Source organism: Elephantulus edwardii, unplaced genomic scaffold, assembly GCF_000299155.1.
Source record: "Elephantulus edwardii isolate Elephantulus edwardi_28Jun2011 unplaced genomic scaffold, EleEdw1.0 scaffold00150, whole genome shotgun sequence".
Lineage (NCBI taxonomy): Eukaryota > Metazoa > Chordata > Mammalia > Macroscelidea > Macroscelididae > Elephantulus > Elephantulus edwardii.
In genome coordinates this window covers 3,766,517-3,789,812 of record NW_006399900.1, presented here as the reverse complement: position 1 = coordinate 3,789,812, position 23,296 = coordinate 3,766,517, and the positions used below count along the sequence as shown (strand labels likewise).

The window sequence follows — 23,296 nt, the reverse complement described above, 5'->3', positions numbered from 1 at the left end:
TTGAGCTTCAGTCCATATTGGAGGCTGCAGTCCTTGACCCTCTGCAGCAAGTGCTTCAGGTCCTCCTCAGTTTCAGCAAGCAGGGTTGTGTCATCCACATACTGCAGGTTGTTGATGACTCTTCCACCAATCCTGATGCCACATTCCTCCTCATACCGCACAGCATCTCAGATTATCTCTTCTGCATAAAGATTGAAAAGGTATGGAGACAAAATGCATTACTGATGGACCTCCTTCTTGATTTTGAACCATGTAGTGTCTCCTTGCTCTGTTCTGATGACTGCGTCTTGGTCCAAGTATAGGTTTCGCATTAGCACAATCAAATGTTCTGGGATTCCCATTCTTCTCAGAGTCAGCCAAAGCTTGTTGTGATCCGCACAGTCAAAAAAGCCTTTGCATAGTCAATGAAGCACAGATAGAGATTCTTCTGGTATTCTCTGCTTTCTACCAAGATCCATCTAACATTAGCTATAATATCCCTAGTACCACCACCTCTTCTAAATCCAGCCTGCACATCTGGCAGTTCTCTGTTGACATATTGCTCCAAACGTTTTTGGATAATTTTCAGCAGAATCTTGCATATCCCAGAGATGGTTAATAAAAACAAGGAGATTAGGAGCTTTCCCAGCACTAAACCATCTGTTGTTGTTGTTGTTGTTATGTGCCATTGAGTCTCTCGTGACTTATAGTGACCCTGTGTACAACAGCCCTGAACTCTGCTCTTTCTTGAGCCACCTTCATTGTCTCTGACACGTGTGTTTGCATTACGCCAGTCACTGAATCCATCCATCTCCTCCAGGGTCTTCCTCTCTTGCATTGTCCCTCCACCCTTCCAAGCATGGTATCTTTCTCCAGGGAATGGTCCCTCCTTTCAACATGCCCAAAGCATGTCAGACAGAGTTTCAAATTCCTTGCCTCCAAGAAGCACTCTAGTTTCTAGTTTTACCATCTCCTGGACAAACCTGTTTGTTCTCCTAGCAGTCCACAGTATATTTATTTCTCCATCACCACAGCTCAAAGGCATCAATCCTCCTTCTGTAATCCCTAGTCATTGTCCAGCTCTCTGATTCATAGCAAGTAATTGTGAAGACCATGACCTGGATCATGCATCTTAGTCTCCAGACTGACATCATTTCTCTTCAGTACCCTGGAGAGGTCCCTGACAGCAGATTTTCCCGATGCAATTCATCTTTTGATTTCCTGGCTGCTGGAACCAACAGTGTTGATTGTGGAGCCAAGCGAGCTGAAAATGTTAAAAATCTCAATCTCTTCACCTTCTATCATGATGCTACCAATTGGCCCAGTGGTGAGAATCTTTGTTTACTTGATGTTCGGATTCAATCCATATTGAAGGCTATAGTCCTTGACCTTCTGCAGCAAATGTCTCAGGCCCTTCTCAGTTTCTGCAAGCAACATTGTAAAATCTTCATAACATAGGTTGTTGATGAGTTTTCCTCTAATCCTGATGCCACATTCCTCCTCACAGAGCCCACCCTCCTGGATGAATTGATCTGAATACAGATTGGAAAAGTATAGAGATACATCCCTGGCATACACCTTTCCTGATTTTTGAACCATGCAGTGTTCCCTTGCTCTGTTCACACAGCTGCCTCCTGGTCCAAGTATAGGTTTCACATAAGCACGAACAAGTGTTCTGAGATTACATTCCTTCTCAGAGTCAGCCACAGTTTTTTTGTCATCCACACAGTCAAATGCCTTAGTCTATGAAACTCAGATAGACATTCCTGGTACTCTGCTCTCAGCTAAGATACATCTAACAATGGCTATAATATCTCTACTGTCACAACCACCTCTAAAGCCAGCCTGGGCGTATACTGAGTCACTATACAAAAAGAATTGGCTGACACAGAAGAATTTAATGAAACAATATATGATGGAGAGCCTATGGAGAAGGAGGAAGTTCAAGCTGCTCTGAAGGAGCAAATTAGCAAAAAACAAGGCCCCAAGAAGTGATGGCATATCCATTGACATATTTCAACAAACAGATGCTGCCCTAAATGCACTCATCAAGGTTGTGCCAAGAAATCTGGAGGTGAGATGATATGATTGGTTTTTATTTGCATCTCTCAAATAGCTAGGAATTTTTACTATTTCTTCATGTGTTTGCCATCTGAATGCCTTCTTTGGTGAAGTGTCTATTCATATCCTGTGCCCATTTTGTGATTGGGTTGTTTATCTTTTTTTACTGAGGTGCTGGAGTAGTCTATAAATTTTAGATATGAACCCCTTATCAGAGAAGTCATTTCCAAAGTTCAACAGAGCAGCAAACAATAAATGCTCGTGAGATTATAGAGAAATTGGAACCCTTATCGATGGGAGTGTAAAATAGTGCAACCACTATGGAAGGCAGTATGGCACTTTCTCAAAAAGTTGGAAACAGAAATACCATTTGACCCAGTAATGCCACTAAATATACGCTAAAGAAACTGAACCACCATGCAAACAGATATATGCACACCCATGTTTATTGCTGTATTATTTACAATAGCAATGAGATGGAAGCAACCCAAGTGCCCATCAACAAACAGATAGAAAAACTAGGGTATGAATATACAATGGAATACTACGCAACACTGAAAAAACAATGAACTTTAAAACATCACACAACATGGATGACCCTGGAGGACATTATGCTAAATGAAATATCTCAATAACAAAAGAAATTATTGTGCACAGAACCACTGTTATAAAGCAGGTCTGACATGGGGGATTGAGAAGAGAATAGGATAAGAGTGGTTAAGTAGTGAACATTGCTTTGGAACAGATAACTGTTTAAAAGGAATATATGATTAGACATTTTATGTACAACAACAGCCCAGAATAAGAGGTATGTTGCAAAGAGGACTGGGATGAAGGAAGGTAATTGTGACACAAAAAAAAGGAATATTTTTATAAAAAGGGGGGTACTGGAGGAGGGGGAAGGTAGGGAGAAGAGGTAAAATGTGCAATAATGAATGAATGAAAATCTAACTTTTCTGTAAACTTTCATTAAAATAACAATTAAAATAAAAAGTGTATAAAAAGAAAAATCTGGAGGACAACCACCTGGCCAACTGACTAAAAGAGATCCATATTTGTTCCCATTCCAAGAAAGCGGACCTGACAGTGTGGAAATTATCAAACAGTATCATTAGTATCACATACAAGCAAAATCCTGCTGAAAATGATGCAAAAATTACCGGAACAGCACATCAACAGAGAACTAAATCATCTACCAATTAAAAAATTTCAGTAGACCTTTTCTAGGCAGCGCAGTGCGATGGGCATCTCCCGGGACAACTGGCACAAGCGCCGCAAGACCGGGGCGAGAGAAAGCCCTACCACAAGAAGCAGAAGTATGAGCTGCCAACACCAAGATTGAACCCTGTCGTATACACACAGGAGGCAACAAGAAGTGCCCTAAGACTGGATGTGGTCAACTTCTGGGGTTCTGAATGCTGTACTCTCAAAACAGGGATAATTGATGTCTACAACGCCTCCAATAATGAACTGGTCCGAACCAAGACCCTAGTGAGGAACTGCACCTGCACCGTGCTCATTGACAGCACACCATCCGCCAGTGGTACGAGTCCCACTATGCGCTACCCCTGGGTCGCAAGAAGGGGGCTAAGCTGACTCCTGAGGAGGAAGAGATTTTAAACAAAAAGCGATCAAAGAGAACTCAGAAAAAATACGATGAAAGGAAAAAGAATGCAAAAATCAGCAGTCTTCTAGAGGAGCAGTTCCTACAACAATTTTCTTGCATGTATTGCTTCCCGGCCAGGCCAGTGTGGCTGCGCAGATGGTTATATGCTAGAGGGCACGGAGCTGGAATTCTACCTGAGGAAAATCAAGGCACAGAAAGACAAATAAATCTCCCTTCCATTTTAGCACATGTATTAAAGGTGTTTATTCTATTAAAAAAATTCAATAGAAAGTTACAACTTGATTTTTCTGTAAACCAGTGGGAAAGATTAGTATGTCATTACTAGCGTTCTTCTGACAATCAAAGAAAGTGGTGTGGAATCTTGCTCTATAGAAAAAGAAGTTCTAAACTAACTCATAGTTGGTGTTATGTGCTGTCCAGTCAACTGGGACTCATAGTGACCCTAAGCACAATAGCTCTGAATCCTGCCCTATCCTGAGCCAGTCTCATTGTCTCTAATCCACCTACCCTCATTACCCCAGTTATTGTATCAATCCATCTCATCTGAGGTCTTCTCCTGTGCTGTTCCTCAACACTTCCAAACATGATAGTCTCCTCTAAAGACTGGTCCCTCCTGGCTACATGCCCAAAGTATGTGAAATGGCGCTTCACAATCTTGCCTCCAAGGAGCAACTTGGTTTCACCTTCTCCAGGACAGACTTGTTTGTTCTCTTTAGTAAAGCAATGTAAAAGTATGGCTCATTGTTGTTACCTTTGACCTTAAGGAAAAGACATTATAGTGGAGGTGGATAAGTTGTCCTAAAAGCTTCACTGAGAAACATCTTATTACCCAATTTCTGATTTCAGATTAAGCCAAATTGAACAGCTCTTTATCTTAAACTGTACTCCAGGACTGGCTGATTGCATCATTTTTCTGTTACTGTTTCTGTTAGGTGATATTGGAGTTGATTTTTGTTAGGTCTTGTGACTTGGCTCTAACTCAGAACAATCATTTATAACATAGAAAAATACCTGTCCAATCCTGTTTCATATTTACAACTTTTGTTTTGCATAAATTCATTGTTAAAATAACTGAGTTAATCCATCTCACTGAGGCTCTTCCTTGCTTAATTGACCAAGCATGATATCCTTTTCCAAATGCTGGTGTCTTCTGACAACATGCTGAAAGTATGTGAGATGAAGTCTCAACATCTTGCTTGAAGGAGCAATCTGCTTGTATGCCTCCAAAACCAATTTGGTTTTTGTTAGGTTTGGTTTTTTTTTTATTGGTTTGTGTTGGGGTTATTTTTTTATGGTATATTTGTCATCTTTATTCATACACATAAAGGAATTATGGCAAATACCAATATCATTCAAATATATGCACCACCAACCAAAACCAAAGAGGAGGAAGTAGATTATTTCTACCAACTTTTGCAATCAGAAATTGATGAAATATGCAAACAAGATGGATTAATAATAATGAGTGATTGAAATACAAAAGTTGGCAAGAGGTAAGAAGGATCAGTAGCTGGAAAACATGGATGGACTTGGTGATAGAAATGAGCCTGGAGATAGAATGATAGAATTTTGTATAATTAATCATTTTTTTTCAATGCAAATACCTTTTATAAGAAACAGAAATGAATAAAGACCAGATAAGCTGTGAGAGGATATCAAGAATATCATCCACAAAGAATGCAAAAGGTCATTACAAAGACAGAGGAAGGGGGAAAAAGACAGAGATGGATATCAGAAGAGACTCTGAATATTTCACTAGAGCACTGAGAAGCCAAAGCAAAGAGCAGAAAATCAGGAAATTCATTTAAGGAACTGAACATAAGATTTCTAAGGGAAGCTCAGGAAGACAAAACAAAGTATTATAATAAAATGTGCTAAGAGCTAGAGTCAGAAAATCAAAAAGGCTGAATTTGCTTGACATTTAAGCTGAAGGAATTGAACAATTTCAAGCTTTGACTTGCAATGCTAGGAAGAACATGGAAAGAGTACAGAGTCATTGTACCAAAATGAACTGGCTGACAAAGAAGAATTTCATGAAACAATATATGGTCAAGAGGTAATAATGATGAAGGAGGAAGTTCAGTCTGCTCTGAACACATTGGCAAAAAACAGCTGGTGGGATATACTGAAAGTTGTATTTTAGCTCTCATATATTTGTTCTAAGTTTCTTTCATTTTAAATGGAATTTACAAAGAACAATTGATGAGATGACCTTTTCAACAGTTGGCCACTGCCCTTGTTCTGACTGATGATAATGAGCTTCTTCATTGTATCTTTCAACAGACATGGTCAGTTTGATTCCTGTACATTCCACCATATTCCTGTATCATTCCAACCTCTGAAAACCTGGTGGAGAGTCATGAATCAGTTAGACTTGAAGGTAAACAAGCAAAACAACATATTCCATCAAGCGTATAGTCACCATTTATATTTTTGCTTAAAAAGTCTTTGCAATGAATAAATTGTCGTTGTTAAGTTAGAAATGACTCGTAACTGACCTTCCAACAGGTTCTCAGAGGTTGTAAATCATACAAGAGGACATTGACCATCTTTCTCCCGTGGAACAGCTAGTAGATTCAATCTACCTGCCTTTAGGTCGAAAGTGCAACTCCTTAGTCCACAGGAGCCTCCTATGGTAAATGACTGGTAATTCCACAGCCTCTTTTCTAACACCAAGGCCATACGTTCTGGTGCAGTCCTCCTGCGTGCCCAGGTCTGGCATGGCTCTGTGTATTCCTTCAGGGCTAATGAGAATAACGTTTAGTTTGAGGCCTTGCTACACACCATCTACAGGGCAAGATCATAGAAACGTCGGACAGTGGGCAGAAAAAAGGCCAAGAAACAAAACCACCATATGTTCTAACTACCAATTATCTTTCCTTACCCCTCACGTTCCAGTCAGCAGTTATTAATGAGTCTTGATTTACATGTTCAATCAGTTGAGAAGTTGGTAGAAATCCTGTTTTTTAAACTCTGTCTTTAGTGATTGATACATAAATTTAAATAATCATAGTGAAGTGTCTTCTATGTATGCATATGAACTTTATCCTACCTCTGACAGCACCGCACTTGAAGAGAGATCTCGAGGTGCTCTTTTTGACAATGAAAGTAGCACTATCCCTCTTCAACTTGTCACTGGCATAGTATATCATAGGATCATCCCACGCAATATGCAAATATCATTCCACTTCTCTTCACTAATGTCTAAGACATAACTCTTTATGTGTTCTATTTCTTTTTTTTAATCTTCCCATTTTCCACAATCCATATTGCACCTTCCATGTTCTGATTACTGTTACGTGCAACTGTATCTCCCTATTTTGAGCAAGGAAATTAGCAAATAAAGGTTTTTCATTTGTTAAAAGTTTTACCCCATTCCTGTCATTAAAGTAGATTCTACAGTGAGGAAGTAGCTCTTGTCCAGTCATATTTTCAGACTTCAAACATAAAGGCCACATCTCTGACACTATGTCACACCATGTCCCGCTGCTACTTATAGTGTTTTTAAGGACACATTCTTTCAAAAACGGATGATCAGTCCTGCCTTCTACCTAGAATTCCTTAGTCTGGAAGCTCTGATGAATACTATCTGTATTTCCATCCCAGTTCTGCCACTTAGAAATCACATATATTTGGGCAAAGGACTTTATCTCTCTGTGCCTTGGTTTCTTAATCTTTAAAATGTCATAAGAATTTGTCCTTATGAGACTCAGTTCTTTCAGCATAATGCTCTCTAGGCTCTTCCATGTTGTATATTATTTTACAAAATCATTACTCCTGAGTGCTGCATGGTATTCAACTAACTGTGTGTAAGATGTGGATAAGAGTCAAAAGGGGTACAGGATACAGAGGAGTTGCTGAGAGTGGGATGGTAGGGAAATCATGGAATCACAGAGTTTGGCAGAGAGAGGGGGTGAAGGAATTAGGATAGATCAAGTTTGGACCTGAAAAGGTGGGGTGACAGAGGGCATAGAGCAATGGTGATTAACTTTATAAAGCACAGTGTAAGGAAATAACCATATGAAGCACAGTGTATATACATTTTATACACAAACCAATATAAAATTTTTTTTTTAAATCCCAAGATTCATCAGCAAGATTAACTGACAGTGGTGACTGGTATTCAGTAAGTATTAGTCCACAGAGAGTTGCACTTATACACAAGATAACATATAATGATCATAATTCTTCAATTCACAGTTTAAAAAGAAAAGACACGAGTTCAAACAACGTTCTTTTAAAAATAATAGAAACTATATGCATAGACCTCACCAGATCAACTACACAGGGATCAGACTGACTACATCTGTGGAAAGAATTGGTTAAAAAGTTCTCAATGTCAGGAGTCAAAACAAGGTCTGCTTTTGACAGTGGGACAGACTATCAGTTACTTATGTGCAAGCTGGAATTGAAGTTGAATAAAATGAAAACAAGTCCATGTGAATGAAACATATGACCTTGAGTCTGTCCCACTGCATCAGTCAGCTTTGTTCTCAATTCTTCCTTGGAGTATTCTATCAGTCTTTCTCTCTTTAGGATATTCATTGACTCTGTGTCCTGATCCCAGCCTCCTATTTTTTTTTGGTAAAAGCTTGTTTGGTATTTTTGTGGAGTTTGATGTTGTCTGATACTTTTAGGACATTTTAGGACTATTAGGACTCTTAGCTTTATTATTATAGGTGTTCTAACCTTTTCTCTCTTGTAGCATATGTGTGGCAACTGATGGGGTGTCTGTGTAGCTATCTATTAGTAGTGGTTGGTGGTAATGTGGAATGTACACTGGTCATGTGGAATGTACTCTGAATTTTGCTGTGACAGACTATGTGAGCGCTCTAGTCTGATGTTCTGTGGGGTCTACAATGAGGATGATGTGGGAACCGGCCTACACATTAGACTAATGAATTGTTGCCTTTTCCTGCTGCCCTTTAGTGGAAGGGATCTTTAAACCTCTGACCTGAGTTTCTGAGTCCCTGACTCTCTAAATTAGACGCTTTCTGTGATTCATAGTCTCTCTGCCACTTAATGAATTCCGGTGTTACTGTCCCTTTAAATTTTCCATCTATGGCCATAGATGTGTGCAGCTTAGATTGCTGGGCTAGTGGCATAGTGCCTGATCATCTGTAGGGCATGACTGAGAGGTGGTAACTCTGTAATATGCTAGGTTAATGCCAGATGCAATGTGTGTTGGTGTGACCTGTACTTTTACCGAGTGTTTCTTAAGCCAGCCAGTCAGTCAATGTCTTCTGGTGTCCCAGATTCATGGGATCATGGGTTAAGGGCATGCTGCAAAGGCATAGCAGACACTAAATAATATCAGTGGTATATTTTCTTACTAGGATATTAGTCTTTCTGTGAGAATATATAACAAAACAAAACTGCATCTCATTGCCATGGAGTTGGAACTGAGCCATAGCTGACCCTACAATGGCTTTTGGAGGTAGTAAAACATGCAGTGTTTCCTTGCTCTCTTCCGAGAGCTGCCTCCTTAGCCCACATATAGCTTCCACATGAGTGCAACCAAGTGTTCCTGGATTCCCATTCTTCTCAAGGTTAGCCACAATTTGTTGTGATCCACACAGTCAGATGCCTTTGCATAGTCAGTGAAGCGCAGATAGACACATTCTTCTGGTACTTTCTGCTTTCAAACAAGATCCATTTGAAACTGGCAATAATGTCTCTCAGTGCCATTGCCTCTTCTAAAACCAGCTGGGATTTCTGGTAATTACCTGTTAATATACTATCCCAGTCATATTTTTTATAATCTTCAGCAATATTTTGTTTGTGTGATATTAGTTAGATTGTTAGATAATTTCCATACTGTCAGATCATTTTTGGGGGTGTATAGGAATAAATATGGACCTCTTAACAGTCAATTGGCCAACTGTTTATCCTCCAGATTTCTTGGCACAACCTTTTGAGCAAGTCCAGGGCAGCATCTGTTTGTTGAAATATGTCATTGGTATTGCCGTCACTTCCTAGGGCCTTGTTTTTTGCCAATCCCTTCACAGCAACTTGAATTTCCTCTTTCATTACCATTGCCTCTTGATCATGTGATGTTTCATTAAATTCTTCATCATCCACCAATTCTTTTTGGTGCAGTGACTCTGTGTACTTTCCATCTTCTCTTAATATATCTTATATTAGGAAGGGAGTGTGTCCAGGATGCATCTGTCTCCATACTTTTTCAATCTCTATGGAAAACAGATCATCCAGGAGGTTGGACTTTATCAGGAGGAGTGTGGCATCAGGATTAGAGGAAGACCCACAAACAACCTGCATTATGCAGATGATACAACCTTGCTTGCTGAAACTGAGGAGGAGCTGAAGCATTTGCTGCACAAGGTCAAGAATTGTAGTCTTTGATATGGTAAACCTAACATCAAGAAGACAAAGATTCTCACCACTGGGCCAATTAGCAGCACCATGACAGATAGAGAAGAGACTGAAGTTGTTAACAATTACAGCTTGCTTGGCTCCACAATCAACACTCTTGGCAATAGCAGTTAGGAAATCAAAAGACAAATTGCACTGGGGAAGTGTACAATCAAAGCAAAGCTGTCAATCTAGAGACTAAGGTGTTCCTGACCCAGTCCATGGTCTTTGAAATTATTTGACATGCATCAGATAGGTAGACAATGACTGAAAGTGACAAAAGAAAAATTGAAGCCTTTGAGTTGTGGTGCTGGAGAAGAGTCTTGAACATATAATGACCACCAGGAAAACAAATAGGTCTGGCTTGGAAAGAGTGAAACCAAGTTTCTCCTTAGAGGCAAGAATTTTCAAACTTTGTCTCACATACTTTGGGCACATGGACAGAAAGGGCCAGTCCTTGAAAAAGGATACCATGCTTGGAAGGGTGGAGGAACAGTGCAGGAGAGGAAGACCCTGGATGAAATAGATTGACATGACAACTGGGGCAATGGAATTAGGTGTATCATTGTGAATGAGACTGGTTCAGGATATGACACGCTTTACAACTGTTGTATACAGAGTCACTATGAGTTTTGGGTGACTCCACGGCACACAACAACAACAACAAATCACATGGGAGGAGATTCCTCATCCGAGTGCCTGGTGGCTTCAAATTGCCTTCCTTTCAGTTGGCAATGCAACTCTTTATGATGAAGCACTGAGAACGAGAGCTCTCTGTGGGAATAGTCATATGTGAATCTCCACTCCCTACATATGTGCTGACCTCCTTGGCACCAAATTTGAGATAGCTTTATCATTGGTCTGCTCACCCTGAGGGAAGTGTCATGCCTAGGGAACCTGTAATTTCCCCCCTGTTCATATGGAAATTTACTCATCTGGTTGTCCAAAAGCAGTGGGAAAATGAGGCCCTGGCTTCTCCCTGATGGTCACCCCATGCACGTTAGTTTAGTCCAGAGGCCAGGCCAGGCCAGAGTCCTGGTGTCTTCATTCTCCTTTGTGCCTGACTTTGTTCTCAGTAATTTCCCCCAAACTTCAGTGTGATTGAATTATCTGTCCTTTGGAATCCCTATGAAAGACAGAGGGAGGTTTGCTGATGTACCTAGCTTACCATCCCATCAGAAGTCCTTATATTGACTTTTGAATCAACCAATCCAATGAAGATTTCATCTAGTTATTGATTTCCCTTTCCCTTCACTATCATCCCTGGTACTCATCAAAGAATGCTCTCTGTGGGTAAATCTTAACTTTTTATAGTAATATACTTAATATTTGTACTTTTGTGATTGACTTTTTTCATTCCACAATGTTCTCTGGCTTATTCCGTGTTATAAATTGTTTCAGAAATTCTTTATTCTTTAACATCATGTAGCATTTTGTTTGTGTATGTACCCTGGTTTGTTTATCCTTTCATCTACTAATAAACACTTCGGCTATTTACATTTCTTTGTCATTGTGAATAAACTGCAGTAAACATTGGTATTCATTTACCTATTGATGTCCAGGTATTTATTTATTTAACATTTATACTAGTCTACTACTACAAAAAGTTACAGAAAAGGGTTGTTGGATCAGATGGTATATTTATTTCTAACCTTTTAAAAAAAAACATACCATTTTTCACAGTGGTTGCACCACCACTATAAAAGAGTTCTAGTGTTTCAATACTTTGCCCATTTGTTCTCTTCTGTCTTAGGAACTTTGTTATTGTTGCTGGAGAAAGATGATATTTTATATTATGTGGATATTTGCATCTAGTGGTTATTAATTATGCTCATGAGAAACCTTTATCTAGACTAAGAGGTTGTTTTGTGAACAGAGAGAGTAAGGAAACACTGTTGTTGTTTGTTGTTGTTGTTGTTGTTGTTGTTGTTGTTGTTGTTAAGTGCCATTGATTCATAGATGACTCATAGTGACCCTATGAATGAAAGACCAGAACACTTATGTAACTTTCATCGTTTCTCCACATACATAGAGTTTCCGGAGGCAAGCTGTTTTGGAAGTGGATGCCACTCCTGCTTCCAAGCTTGTTTGAATCAGGGAGCTCCATCAAACTCTGTCCAGCATGGGTAACCATTATCGCATTTGACACATCAGTGTCACAGTGTTTAGCATCACAGCAACCACAAGTTACCTCTATACAGCAAACGGACAGACCAGGGCATGGTTTAAAATTAGACCCTGCATGGTTTAAAATTAGAGAAGGTGAGCATCAGGGTTATATCCTTTCTCCATACTTGTTTAATCTGTATGTTGAACAAATTATTCAAGAAACTGGACTCTGTGAAGAATAATATGGTATCAGAATTGGAGAAAGACTCATCAATAACCTGCATTATACAGATGACGCACCCTACTTGCTGAAAGTGAGGAGAACTTGAAGAACTTGCTGAAAAGTTTAAACAGTGCAGCCTTCAGTATGAATTGCTTCTCAACATCAAGAAAACAAAAATCCTCACCAATAAGCAACATCGTGATAGTCTGGGGGAAAAAATATTTGAGACTGTCAATTACTTCATCTTAGCTGGATCCACAATCAGTATTCTCTGTACCAGTAGTTAGGAGATCAGGAGACATACTGCACTGGGAAAGTCTTCAGTCATGGCCCTCTTAAGATTATTGAGGGTCCTCTGACCGCCGGGTGGGACTCCACGATGGCGCCAAAAGATAAGAAAGCCAAGAAATCAACCTGGAAGTTTAATTTGGATCTTACTCATCCAGTAGAAGATGAAATTCTTGACTGGGAATTTTGAACAGTTTCTACGGGAGAAGGTTAAAGTCAATGGAAAAACTGGAAATCTCGGGAATGTTGTTCACATTGAACGCGTCAAGAATAAGATTACAGTTGTTTCTGAGAAACAGTTCTCCAAAAGGTATTTGAAATACCTTACTAGGAAATACCTAAAGAAGAACAATCTCCGGGACTGGCTGCGTGTGGTTGCATCTGACAAGGAAACGTACCAGCTCCGTTACTTCCAGATTAGTCAAGATGAAGACGGATCTGAGTCTGAGGACTATGTGAAGCCTCCTTAAAAGACTGCTTAATGAAGAAATTCACCCTGTGAGACCAAGAAACATCTTCATTTTTTGGTGAATAAAAAGCATTGTACCCTTTTTTTAAAAAAAATATTATTGAGGAATAATTGTGTCAATTTGAGGACTAAGGGTCTTTTCAGTCACTTGTGCATCTGAGAGCTGGACAATGAATAATATCAAAAGAAAAAATTGATGCTATTGAACTGTGGTGTTGAAGAAGAATGCTGGTGATCCCATTGACTGCCAGAAGGACAACAGATAGGTCTTGGACAAGATGCAGCCAAAGTGTTCCTTGGATGAGGCAAAGATGATGCAGCTTTGTCTCACATCCTTGGGACAGGTTTCCAAAAGAGGTTATTCCTTGGAGGGGGACATTACACTTGGAAAAATGGAGGGTGGAGAAGGAGAGGAAGACTCTCAACCAAGTAGATTGACCCAGTGGCTGCGGCAATAGGCTTGAATATGTCAGAAATAGTGAGGATGTCACAGGATAGGACAGGGTTCAGATATGTCATTTAGAGTTGCTGTGGATTCTGAAGCTTTGTCTGACATACTTTGGGCATGTTGCAAGGAGGGACTGGTCCTTGGAGAGGGACATCATGTTTGGGAGAGTGGAGGGACGGTGAAGGAGAGGAAGACTCTCAATGAGATGGATCGATTCTGTGAGTGGAGTGGTGGGAATGAGTGTGTCTGAGACAGCGAGGTTGGCACAGGATAGAGCAACGTTTAGGGCTATGAGTCGCAAGCAATTCGATGGCACATAACAACAACAACAACAATGAGTTATATTCAAATCGATGGCACCTAACCACAGTGACAATGGTTATTGAAAGGAGTCCTGCTGGCCTGGAGGATAAGGAGCTGCACCGCCAATCCAAAGGCAAGCAGTGGCTCTGCAGGAGAAAGACAAACAACCATCTCCTGTGCTATTTGCAGCCTCTGAAACCCACTAGAAGATCAGCTATAAGTTGATTTCAATTTGATGACATGTAACAACAGCAGCAACAAATGACTACTGAGGGAACTCTGGTGACTTAGTCCGTAGCGTGTTGTACTGTTAACCGAATGGCTGAATGTCCTCAATTGTCCAAATCTACCAGCAATCTCATGGGTGTAAGATGGACAGTCTTCTCCTGTTAAGCTGTATGGCTGTGGAAACACAAGGGAAGGTTGCAGTGAATCAAAAGTCACTGGATGATTTAAAAAAAAAAAAAAGTCACTGGATGGCAGTGAGTCTGAGTCTGAGTTGAATGGCTGCGATAACAAGCATTTCTTTGCATGTTTCTTGTCCACCTTCGTGTCATCTTCGCTGAAGGATCTGTTCATGTCCTCTCACCCTTTTTTAATTGGATTGTTTGTCTTTTTCTTGAGATGGTGACATTTTCTATGAATTCTGTACATTAATCTCTCATTGGGCATGTTGTTTATCTTTTCCTAATCTATAGGTTTTCCTTGTACTTTTTTTTTTATAAGTCTTTGGTGTACATCAGAATTTCATTCTATAAAAGGCCCCCAGATGTGTAGTTTATCTCCTGCGGCTTAAGCGTTTTGGGGTTGTTTTGGTTTTGTTTGTTTTTTTAATGATTACTGCTGATCTGAATTGAATGGTAATTGGGAGCAGGATGCTTGATCCAGAAAGGAGTCCCTGTCAACCTAGAAGGAGACCTGAACAGGGTGCAAAGTGCTAGGAAAAGTTTCTTCTGACCTAGAAAGAGGGTAAGAGCTAAGCATTTGATCCTGGAAGTAGTTCCTGCCAGCCTAGAATACAGGGGAGGGTCCCTTGTTCTTCAAGAAGAGATTCCTGCTAACATGAGTGCCTAGGTTCTGGATACATGGTTCTCCTAGCAAGACTGCCCACTGGCCCAGAAGTCAGTTGAGCTCCTGGTCTCCCAACAGCAGATTCTACCAGTCCAGATGCTGGCAGGACAGGACATCAGATCTGCCCCTTTGTACCCTGTTGGCCTGAGAAGGCAGTGAATGTATGCCTCCAAATGTGGGGATGGCATGTACTCAGCCCCTATGGCAGTTCAAGGACTGTGACGGAGAAGGCTGTCATCAGCTGCTGATTGGCTGGAGGGCAGCGGATGGCCACCTCTGTGGTTGTAAGAGGTGAAATAAGGAGAAGATGATGCCTGTTTACTGCATTCGGAGTGAACAGAGCTGCCCTGATCAGAGAGTTGTTTACAAAACTTCAAGATATCCGTGCTGTTTCATGCTAGCGAAAACTCACTGTTCCATTTCCCCTGTTTATTGTTTTCACTTGGTTTCCTCTATTCTGTGCAAATTAGTGAATTAAGCCCTTCATACTAATAAACACTTTTAAAATGTTTCCTTTGAAGTTCAAGGTTCTAGTTGCAGGTTTTGAATCCCTGTGCCTTTAATTTGGTTCCTCATGTCTTTGTTGCAGAAAATCTGAGCAGCTTGTCCTGAATTTGAAGGAAAATAGACTCAATTATACCACAGGAAAATGAAATGTAAATGGATCAAGTTTGCAGTGGACTTTTCATTTAACATCAAGAAAATGACCATCAACAAAATGCCATTTTCAATGAGAAATCATTTTCATTTCGAGATCTACATTTATTTACCAATAGGATCAAAGAGTGTGTAGTGTTTATGGAGTCTAATGTTCACTTAAAATCTGAGTCTCCCTAATTAGCCAAAATAATGGAGGATTTTTTTCCCTCCTCTGATAATGTCAAAGAAAGATTCTCAGACCTCACCAACCCATGAGAAACTGTGAGGGGTAAGCCTCTTCCACCTTAATGACGAGTGGTTTCTTGCTAGTTTTTGTTACAGGCATTATAATGGATGTGCCTCAAAAAGTAAATAATATTTATTCTTGTCTGAGATAAGGATGAATGCCGGGAATAGTGAAAATGCCTGCATTTCCCTGTTCAAGTCCACATGTTGGGGTAACAGCTGTTAAAATCTGCAGTGGCTTAAAGAAAGGAACATCCACTCGATTTGTCGGAATTTGAGTTTTTACCACTTTTTTACTACTTTTATTTTCTCTGTTGCCAGAGAGATATTTTCAGAACAAACATGACTATTGAAGTTTGGAAGATAAGTAGGGAATGCAAAAATATTCACTGAAACTTGACAAAACCCTCTCTTTTCCTTCACCTGAGTTTTAAAAGAATCCTTGAGCCTCCAAGCATAGAACAATTCAGAGACAGGCCCAAGGCATGTCAACCATTCAAAGTAACTCAGTCTTTGTGTTACTGTCTAGGCAAACAAAATAAAAATAGAGCGTACAAATGAACCAGTGTCCCCACTGCTGTAGGGTCAGTCCTGACTCAGTTGGGTTTCTGAGGTTGTGAATCTTTAATGGAAGAGATTGTGCATAGTTCTCCCATGGAATGGATGGTGAAATGGAACTTTAGCAGCTCAGTTCTACCACAAGGGTGAATTTTTAAAGTATTGCCCTAAAATGTGGTTCATTAAATTTTTACTAAAAAATGCCCCATCAAAGTGCTCAGTGCACCATCGTCCTGCTGGGAGGTGTTTATGGCAAAGTGAATCAGTTCATGATGCTTCTGAACGCAAGGGTTCTTTCTGTAGTTAGTCGCCAATAGACAAACAGACTGCAATATCTATAAATGCACTTTATTACACAGATCTGGGAGACAGCGAGTCACCTTTAAGACTGCCTCCCCGTCTGGGAGTGGTCATGGCCTTATATACTAGGGTGAAACTCTAGCTCATTTAACAGTGCACTTTTGTTAGTTAAAAAGATAATTTCTACATCTGAAAAGGACAGTTCCCATCTATGTATCAGTAATTCAGGAAGGCCCCAGTTCTCTTCCTGGTAAACATGCAGATTAAGACACAGTTTACATATGACTGGAGAACCAGCTTCACCAGGATCTAGGATAGATGCATTTCCTCTTCTGGTAAACAGACAGATTAAACTACATGACTAAAGACAGGAAACAGTGAATTCAGAGGCTAAGCAACTAGTTTTGCAGGCTGAAGAAAAAATAACTATAGTTTTATAATTGATACCTGTATAGAGGATTCTGAACTTATTAATATCACCCTACCAATGAGAGGACTGTCTGGGATAAATACAAAGGGATTATGTGATGGCTTTGATTTGTTCATTCTTTACAAGAAGCAAGAAGTGGTTTACACATAGAATCAATCTTGGAGGGTTAACAGAGATGAGATAGAAGGTTGTTGTTGTGTTGTTGTGTACTTTACATGAGTAAAGAAAGGAAACTAAGAATTCTAAAGCCAAGTAACTAGTTTTGCAGGCTGGAGAAAACTGATGTCAGTTTTACAGCTATATAACTACAGTTTTACAACTGATCTATGTAGAGAGAATTCCGAACTTATTAATACCACCGCATCACCAGCTGCTCTGTGAGAGAAGGACGGGCAATCCCTTTCTGTTCGATTAACTGCCTCTGAAAACCCACTGGAGGACCAGCTGTGGGTTGGTTCTGACTCTGCAGTACTAAAAAACAACAAATATATATACTAATTATGTTCGTTATTTTTTTCAGTCACTACATTAATCAGACCTTCATAATGTAATGATTATCAATTTAAATATAGCAGGCCACGTAAGAATTCAAATTCCAGGCTAAGAAGTAGAGTTATTTATTCATTATAGAAGTTCTACATTCATTCATTCTCTCAAACTGTGGCTGACTCTGAGAAGATTGGGAATCCCAGAACACTTGATCGTGCTAATGAGAAACCTATATATACTTGGACCGAGGGGCAGTCATCAGAACAGAGCAAGGAAACACTGCATGGTTCAAAACTGGGAAGGGCATGCACCAGGGATGTGTCCTGTCTCTATACCTTTTCAACCTGTATGCAGAACAGATTATCCAGGAGGCTGGGCTCTAAGAGGAGGAATGTGGAATCAGGATTGGAGGAAGATCTATCAACAATCTGCATTATGCAGATGACATAACCCTGCTTGCTGAAACTGAGGAGGACCTGAAACGCTTGCTGCAGAGGGTCAAGGACTGTAGCCTTCAATATGGATTGAGGCTCAATACCAAGAAGACAAAGATTCTCAATTGGCAGCATCAGGATGGATGGTGAAGAGATTGAGATTGTTCACAGCTTTAGTTTCTTGGCTCCACAGCCCACACTCTTGGCACCAGCAGCCAGGAAATTAAAAGACATATTGCCATGGGAAAGTCTGCTTAACAGACCTCTCCAAAGCACTGAAGAGCAATGGTGTCTCTCTGGAGACTAAGGTGTGTGTGATACAGTCTTTGCAATCACTTGTTATACGTCAGAGAGTTGGACAATGACTAAGGAGGATAGAAGGAGAATTGATGCCTTTGAGCTGTGGTGCTGGAGAAGAGTATTGAGGGTACCATGGACTGCTAGGAAAACAAACAGATTCGTCCTGGAAAGGGTTAAACCGGGTGGTTCCTTGGAGGCAAGGATTCTGAGTCTCCGTCTAACATACTTTGGACATGTTGTGAGGAGAGACCCGTCCTTGGGGAGGGACATCATGCTTGGGAGGGTGGAGGGACAGCGCAGGAGAGGAAGGCCCTCTATGAGGTGGATTGATTCAGTGACTGGGATAATCAGGATGGGAGTGTCAGAGACAGTGTGATTGGCACAGGACAGAGCAAAGTTTGGGACTGTTGTATATAGAGTCGCTATGAGTCACAAGCGACTCGACAGCACATAACAACAACAACATTCATTATTGAAGATCTGCTGTGTGAGGATGGCAGAGGGTAGGACAGGGTCTGTTATTCACAGTGAGTCGTACTCACTCAGTGGCACCTAACAACTATTATGGACTTCCTTAAGCAGTGGGAAATCAGAGGTGAACAAGATAGTCTAAGTCCTTATCTCCAAGAACCCAGAGATTAAAAAACAAACAAACCTGATAACAAATCAATTCCATAACCACAGATACGGTAAGTTCTATAAATGAAAGTAAGACTTCTGAACAACTATCACTGTTTGCATTTTGTTTTAGGGAAAAGTGCTATTAGCATCGGGTCTTCTGCCTCTGTAAATGAGCCAGGCCTAAAGGATGTGGTCCTGAGATTGCAAAGAAAGCTTTATGGAGATTGTGTTAGATTTCTTTTGCTCTCACAGCCAACCACAAAACATGGTGGCCTAAAACAACACAAATTTCTTATCTCAGTTTCTGCAGGTCAGGAGTCCAAGTGAGTTTGGCTCTGTCCTCTGCTTAGTTTCATAGGTGTTAACTCAAGACTGGTGGTTACTCATCTCCTTACTTGGAATAACTCCTGAGTTCATTCAAGTTGTTGCTGTTTCTTGCAGTTGTAGGATTGAGGTCCCTCTTTCTTTGCTAGCTAAACATGTTCCTTCTCATGATTTCAAGTTCCTTTCCTCCTGTGTTTTGACTCTACTTGACTACCTCATCTGCCCCCAGCCAGAGGGGAAACTCTGTGCTATAATAGCGCTGGGTGAGACCTATCTGTCGACTCTTCTTACCTAAGTCTGAAACCTTAATTACACCTCCAAAGTTTCACATGCTATGTACCACAGATAAACGACATTATTTCAAACAGTGGTTTCTGTTTATTCATCACAAAAAGATCTGCACGTAATGACGCTGAGCTATTTTTTCCTCTTTCTAGGACGTTCAGTTGGCCAGGAGATTATATGATATGGCTGCTCAAACAAGTCCAGATGCACATATACCCGTTTTCTTTGCCCTCTTGAAACTGGAAACTCTACATTTCCTCCAAGATAACCTGTTTAACGTAAGCTTGTCCCAGGTAGGCCTCACTGAAAGCATTATTAGGTAAATACTACAGACAGTGAAGATCCCAGAAGTAATCTTTTATAGTTTGGCTTTCTGTTAATAAGTAGAATTCAAAATTGTATAGTCACTATGCAGCCAAGTCTGCTTGTGATACTGAATATGTGTTCCTACTTCATAGTACAGTCAAAGGAAAATATTTAGCATATTTTTTAGCATCTTCTATATGCAAATCTGTTGTTGTTGTGTACTGTAGAGTCAGAATCGACCCATAGCTCACTCTCCAGTGGGTTTTCAGAGCCAGTTAATCACACGGGAGTAGATTGCCTGTCCTTCTCCCATAGAGCAGCTAGTGGCCTCAAACCACATACCTTTTGAATTGCAGTGCTGCTTCTTGACTATGCAAAGGCATCTGACTGTGTTATCACAATAAATTGTGGCTAACCTTGAGGGAAATGGGAATCCCAGAACACTTGATTGTGCTTTTGCAAAACTTATACTTGGACCAGGATGCAGTCCTCAGAACAGAGCAGGGAAGCACTACATGGTTCAAACTCTGGAAAAGAGTGTCAGGGGTGGATCCTATCTCCATACCTTTTTCAATCTATGTGCAGAACAGATCATTTGGGAAGCAGGCCTTTATGAGGAGGAGTTGGATCAGGATTGGAGGAAGACTCATCAACAACCTGTGTTACGCAGATGGCACAACTTTGCTTGCTGAAACTAAAGAGCACTTGAAGTGCTTGCTGCAGAAAGTCAGTGACTGCAGTCTTCAATATGGATTGAGGCTGAACATCAAGAAGACAAAGACTCTCACCACTGGGCCAATTGGCAGCATCATGATAGATGGAGAAGAGATTGAAGTGGTTAAAGATTACAGCTTACTACAATCAACACTCTTAGCACCAGCAATCAGGAAATCAAAAGATAAATTGCATTGGGAAAATCTGCTGTCAGGGACAGTACTGGAGACTCAGGTGCACCTAATCCAAGCCATGATCTTTGCAATGATTTGCTATGCAGTAGAGAGCTGCACAGTGACTAAGGATGACAGAAGAATTGATGCCTTCAAATTGTGGTGCTAGAGAAGAGTCTTGAACACTGAAGGCTAGGAGTTTGAAGCTCCATCTCACATACTTTGGATATGTGGATAAAAAAGACAGGTCCTTGGAGAAGGGCATCATGCTCAGAAGGGTGGATGGACAGTGCAGGAGAGGAAAACTGGATGAGAAGGATTGATACAGTAACTGGGGCAGTGGGGGTTGGTGTGTTGGAATTAGTGAGACTTGCTCAGGACAGGGAAGGCTTCAGAGGTCGCGATGGTTTACAGGTGACTCAACAGCACATGTTGATAATCACACAACGTATTAAAAAACATGTACTATGTATATTTGGTCAAAACACAGGTTTTGCCATCAAAATCAGACACGAGTAAGCAGATGGCAGGTGGCAAACAGAACCACAGAAAAATATAGTTGGAGAAAAGAAGTTATATTTGTACGAGTCTTTACAACTAATCTAAAGGTTGAGCCATCTGTAAGAATTATAAACAAGAGAAGATTTCCTCTTCCAAGACTGAAGGAAGTAAATGGTGGGGTATGTGTTGTTGAATAAGTGAGGTTAGGGAGGTGGGACTAAGGAGTAGGATAGATGGTCCTAAAAGGAGACAGAGGCTTGTACTTTGTACTGATGAAGGTTTTTGTCTGTCTGCAGATTACAACAAGGTGGAAAATGATGACAGTGGACAATCCCCTAGGACCATACTGGGATTTATTTGTGATCGGCCTACTTGTTGCCTCACTTATCATCTTGCTAAGAAATCAACGTGGGTAGTATCTAGATCATGGGAAAGCTTGCTCATGAAAATCAGTTCTCACCAAAGCATCCTAATGAAATAAAGAACTTCCTCACCAAAATCAATAGTCTTCTCTAGATTGCCTACGAGGCCTGTGCTAGAAAGCAGACAAAATTTGAAATCACAAAGAAACCACTTCAGAAGTTCTGCTTCTTGAGTTGACCACTCATAGGAGACTGAAACAGGCCATCTAAGAATGAATGATTTAGTGGTGATCTCTCCTGGGTTAGGAAGGGAAACACTCCCCATTGCCATGTGAGGGAGCTCTGGTGGCATAGTCTGAAGGGAGCTGTGCAAAGGCTAGACCTCCAGTGGTTCAAGTCCACCAGCAGCTCCTCAGGAGGAAGATGAACAATGGATGAATCTCATCTCATCTTATGCTTAGCTTTTCTACTCTCTGAATCTCAGTTTCCTAGTCAGTAAAATGGAAAGATAATACCTACCTGTATTATGGATTTTTAAAAATTGTAACTTGAGTGAAAGTTAATACCTTCTTCTTTGTTGTGTTAGTTGCTCCCAAGTGAGTCCTTAACTCATAGTGACTCCATATGAAATAGACTTAGAGTCCCCTGGTCTTGTACCAGATGTTGTGATTCACAGGCCACGTTGGCAGCACAGCCATAGGGAGTTGTGCTGTTTACCCGAAGGCTGAGCCTGACAGTGCAAATTAACCAGTGGCTTTGCGGGACAATATGAGCTATGTCCCCTGTGCCATGTGCAGCCTCTGAAGACCCATCCAGTCGGCAGCTATGAGTTGCTTCTGACTTGACAGCAGTGAGTCTGAGTTGTGATCCACAATGTGTTGTGTGGGTTTGTTTGGTTTTTTTTTTTAAGGTATTTTTTTAAAAAAAGTTTATTTATTTATTTGTTTAATGTGTACCGTCAAATCGGATCTGACCGGTATAGGAAGAGATTGCTCCCTCCTTCTCCAGCAGAGCATCTGGTGGATTTGAACCGCATACCTCTGGGATTGCAGTGATCCACAATGTTTTTATTGACTGATTTTTGAAAGCAGATACCCAGGCTTGCTTTCATAGTCCATCTTTGAGAACTCTGTTGAAGTCTATCTGGCACCAGAGTAGCGTACATCCTAATAACTACTGCTGGACAGATGATAGCTGCTCACAAGGTTCACTGCTGAGAATCGAACCCAGGCCTCCACACAAAAAGAGAAAATTCTACCACTGAGCCACCACTGCCTCATAATACCTGTCTTACAGAACTGGTTATGAGAAATTAAATGAAATGACATTGACATGCACAAAGAAGCTAAAAGAAAGCCTGGAGCCCAGAATGAATTCTGTAAGTGGTAACATTTAGTGCCACTTAAAAATTCATAGAAAGCCAAGTGTAATATGATGACATTTGAGTAGATAATGAGTGGGGTGGCATCCATGCCCTACAGTTAGTCTTCCTTTCAAAACGCTGGGTGTTTCAGTGGGAGGGGGAATCCCATTTGTATATTTAGAAAAATCCATCCTAAGGACAGGAGGAGATCTAATTTCCAATGTCAATCATAATCAGAAAGTGTAATGAAATTATGGAAAATCTCTGAGTTTGAAACCAAACAACTGATTTGAATACTGGC

General features: G+C 40.6%; 1 protein-coding gene across 1 annotated transcript in view; it reads left to right on the top strand.

The window, feature by feature from the left end:
* The window catches only part of SEL1L2 (sel-1 suppressor of lin-12-like 2 (C. elegans)), a 146,351-nt gene extending 124,665 nt beyond the window's left edge, over positions 1-21,686 (top strand). Inside the window, exons 17-18 of the mRNA XM_006894762.1 lie at positions 19,729-19,854; positions 21,567-21,686. Of these exons, the coding sequence (XP_006894824.1) occupies positions 19,729-19,854; positions 21,567-21,686 (246 nt within the window). The remainder of the gene's footprint in view (positions 1-19,728; positions 19,855-21,566) is intronic.
* Positions 21,687-23,296: the final 1,610 nt, after the last annotated feature.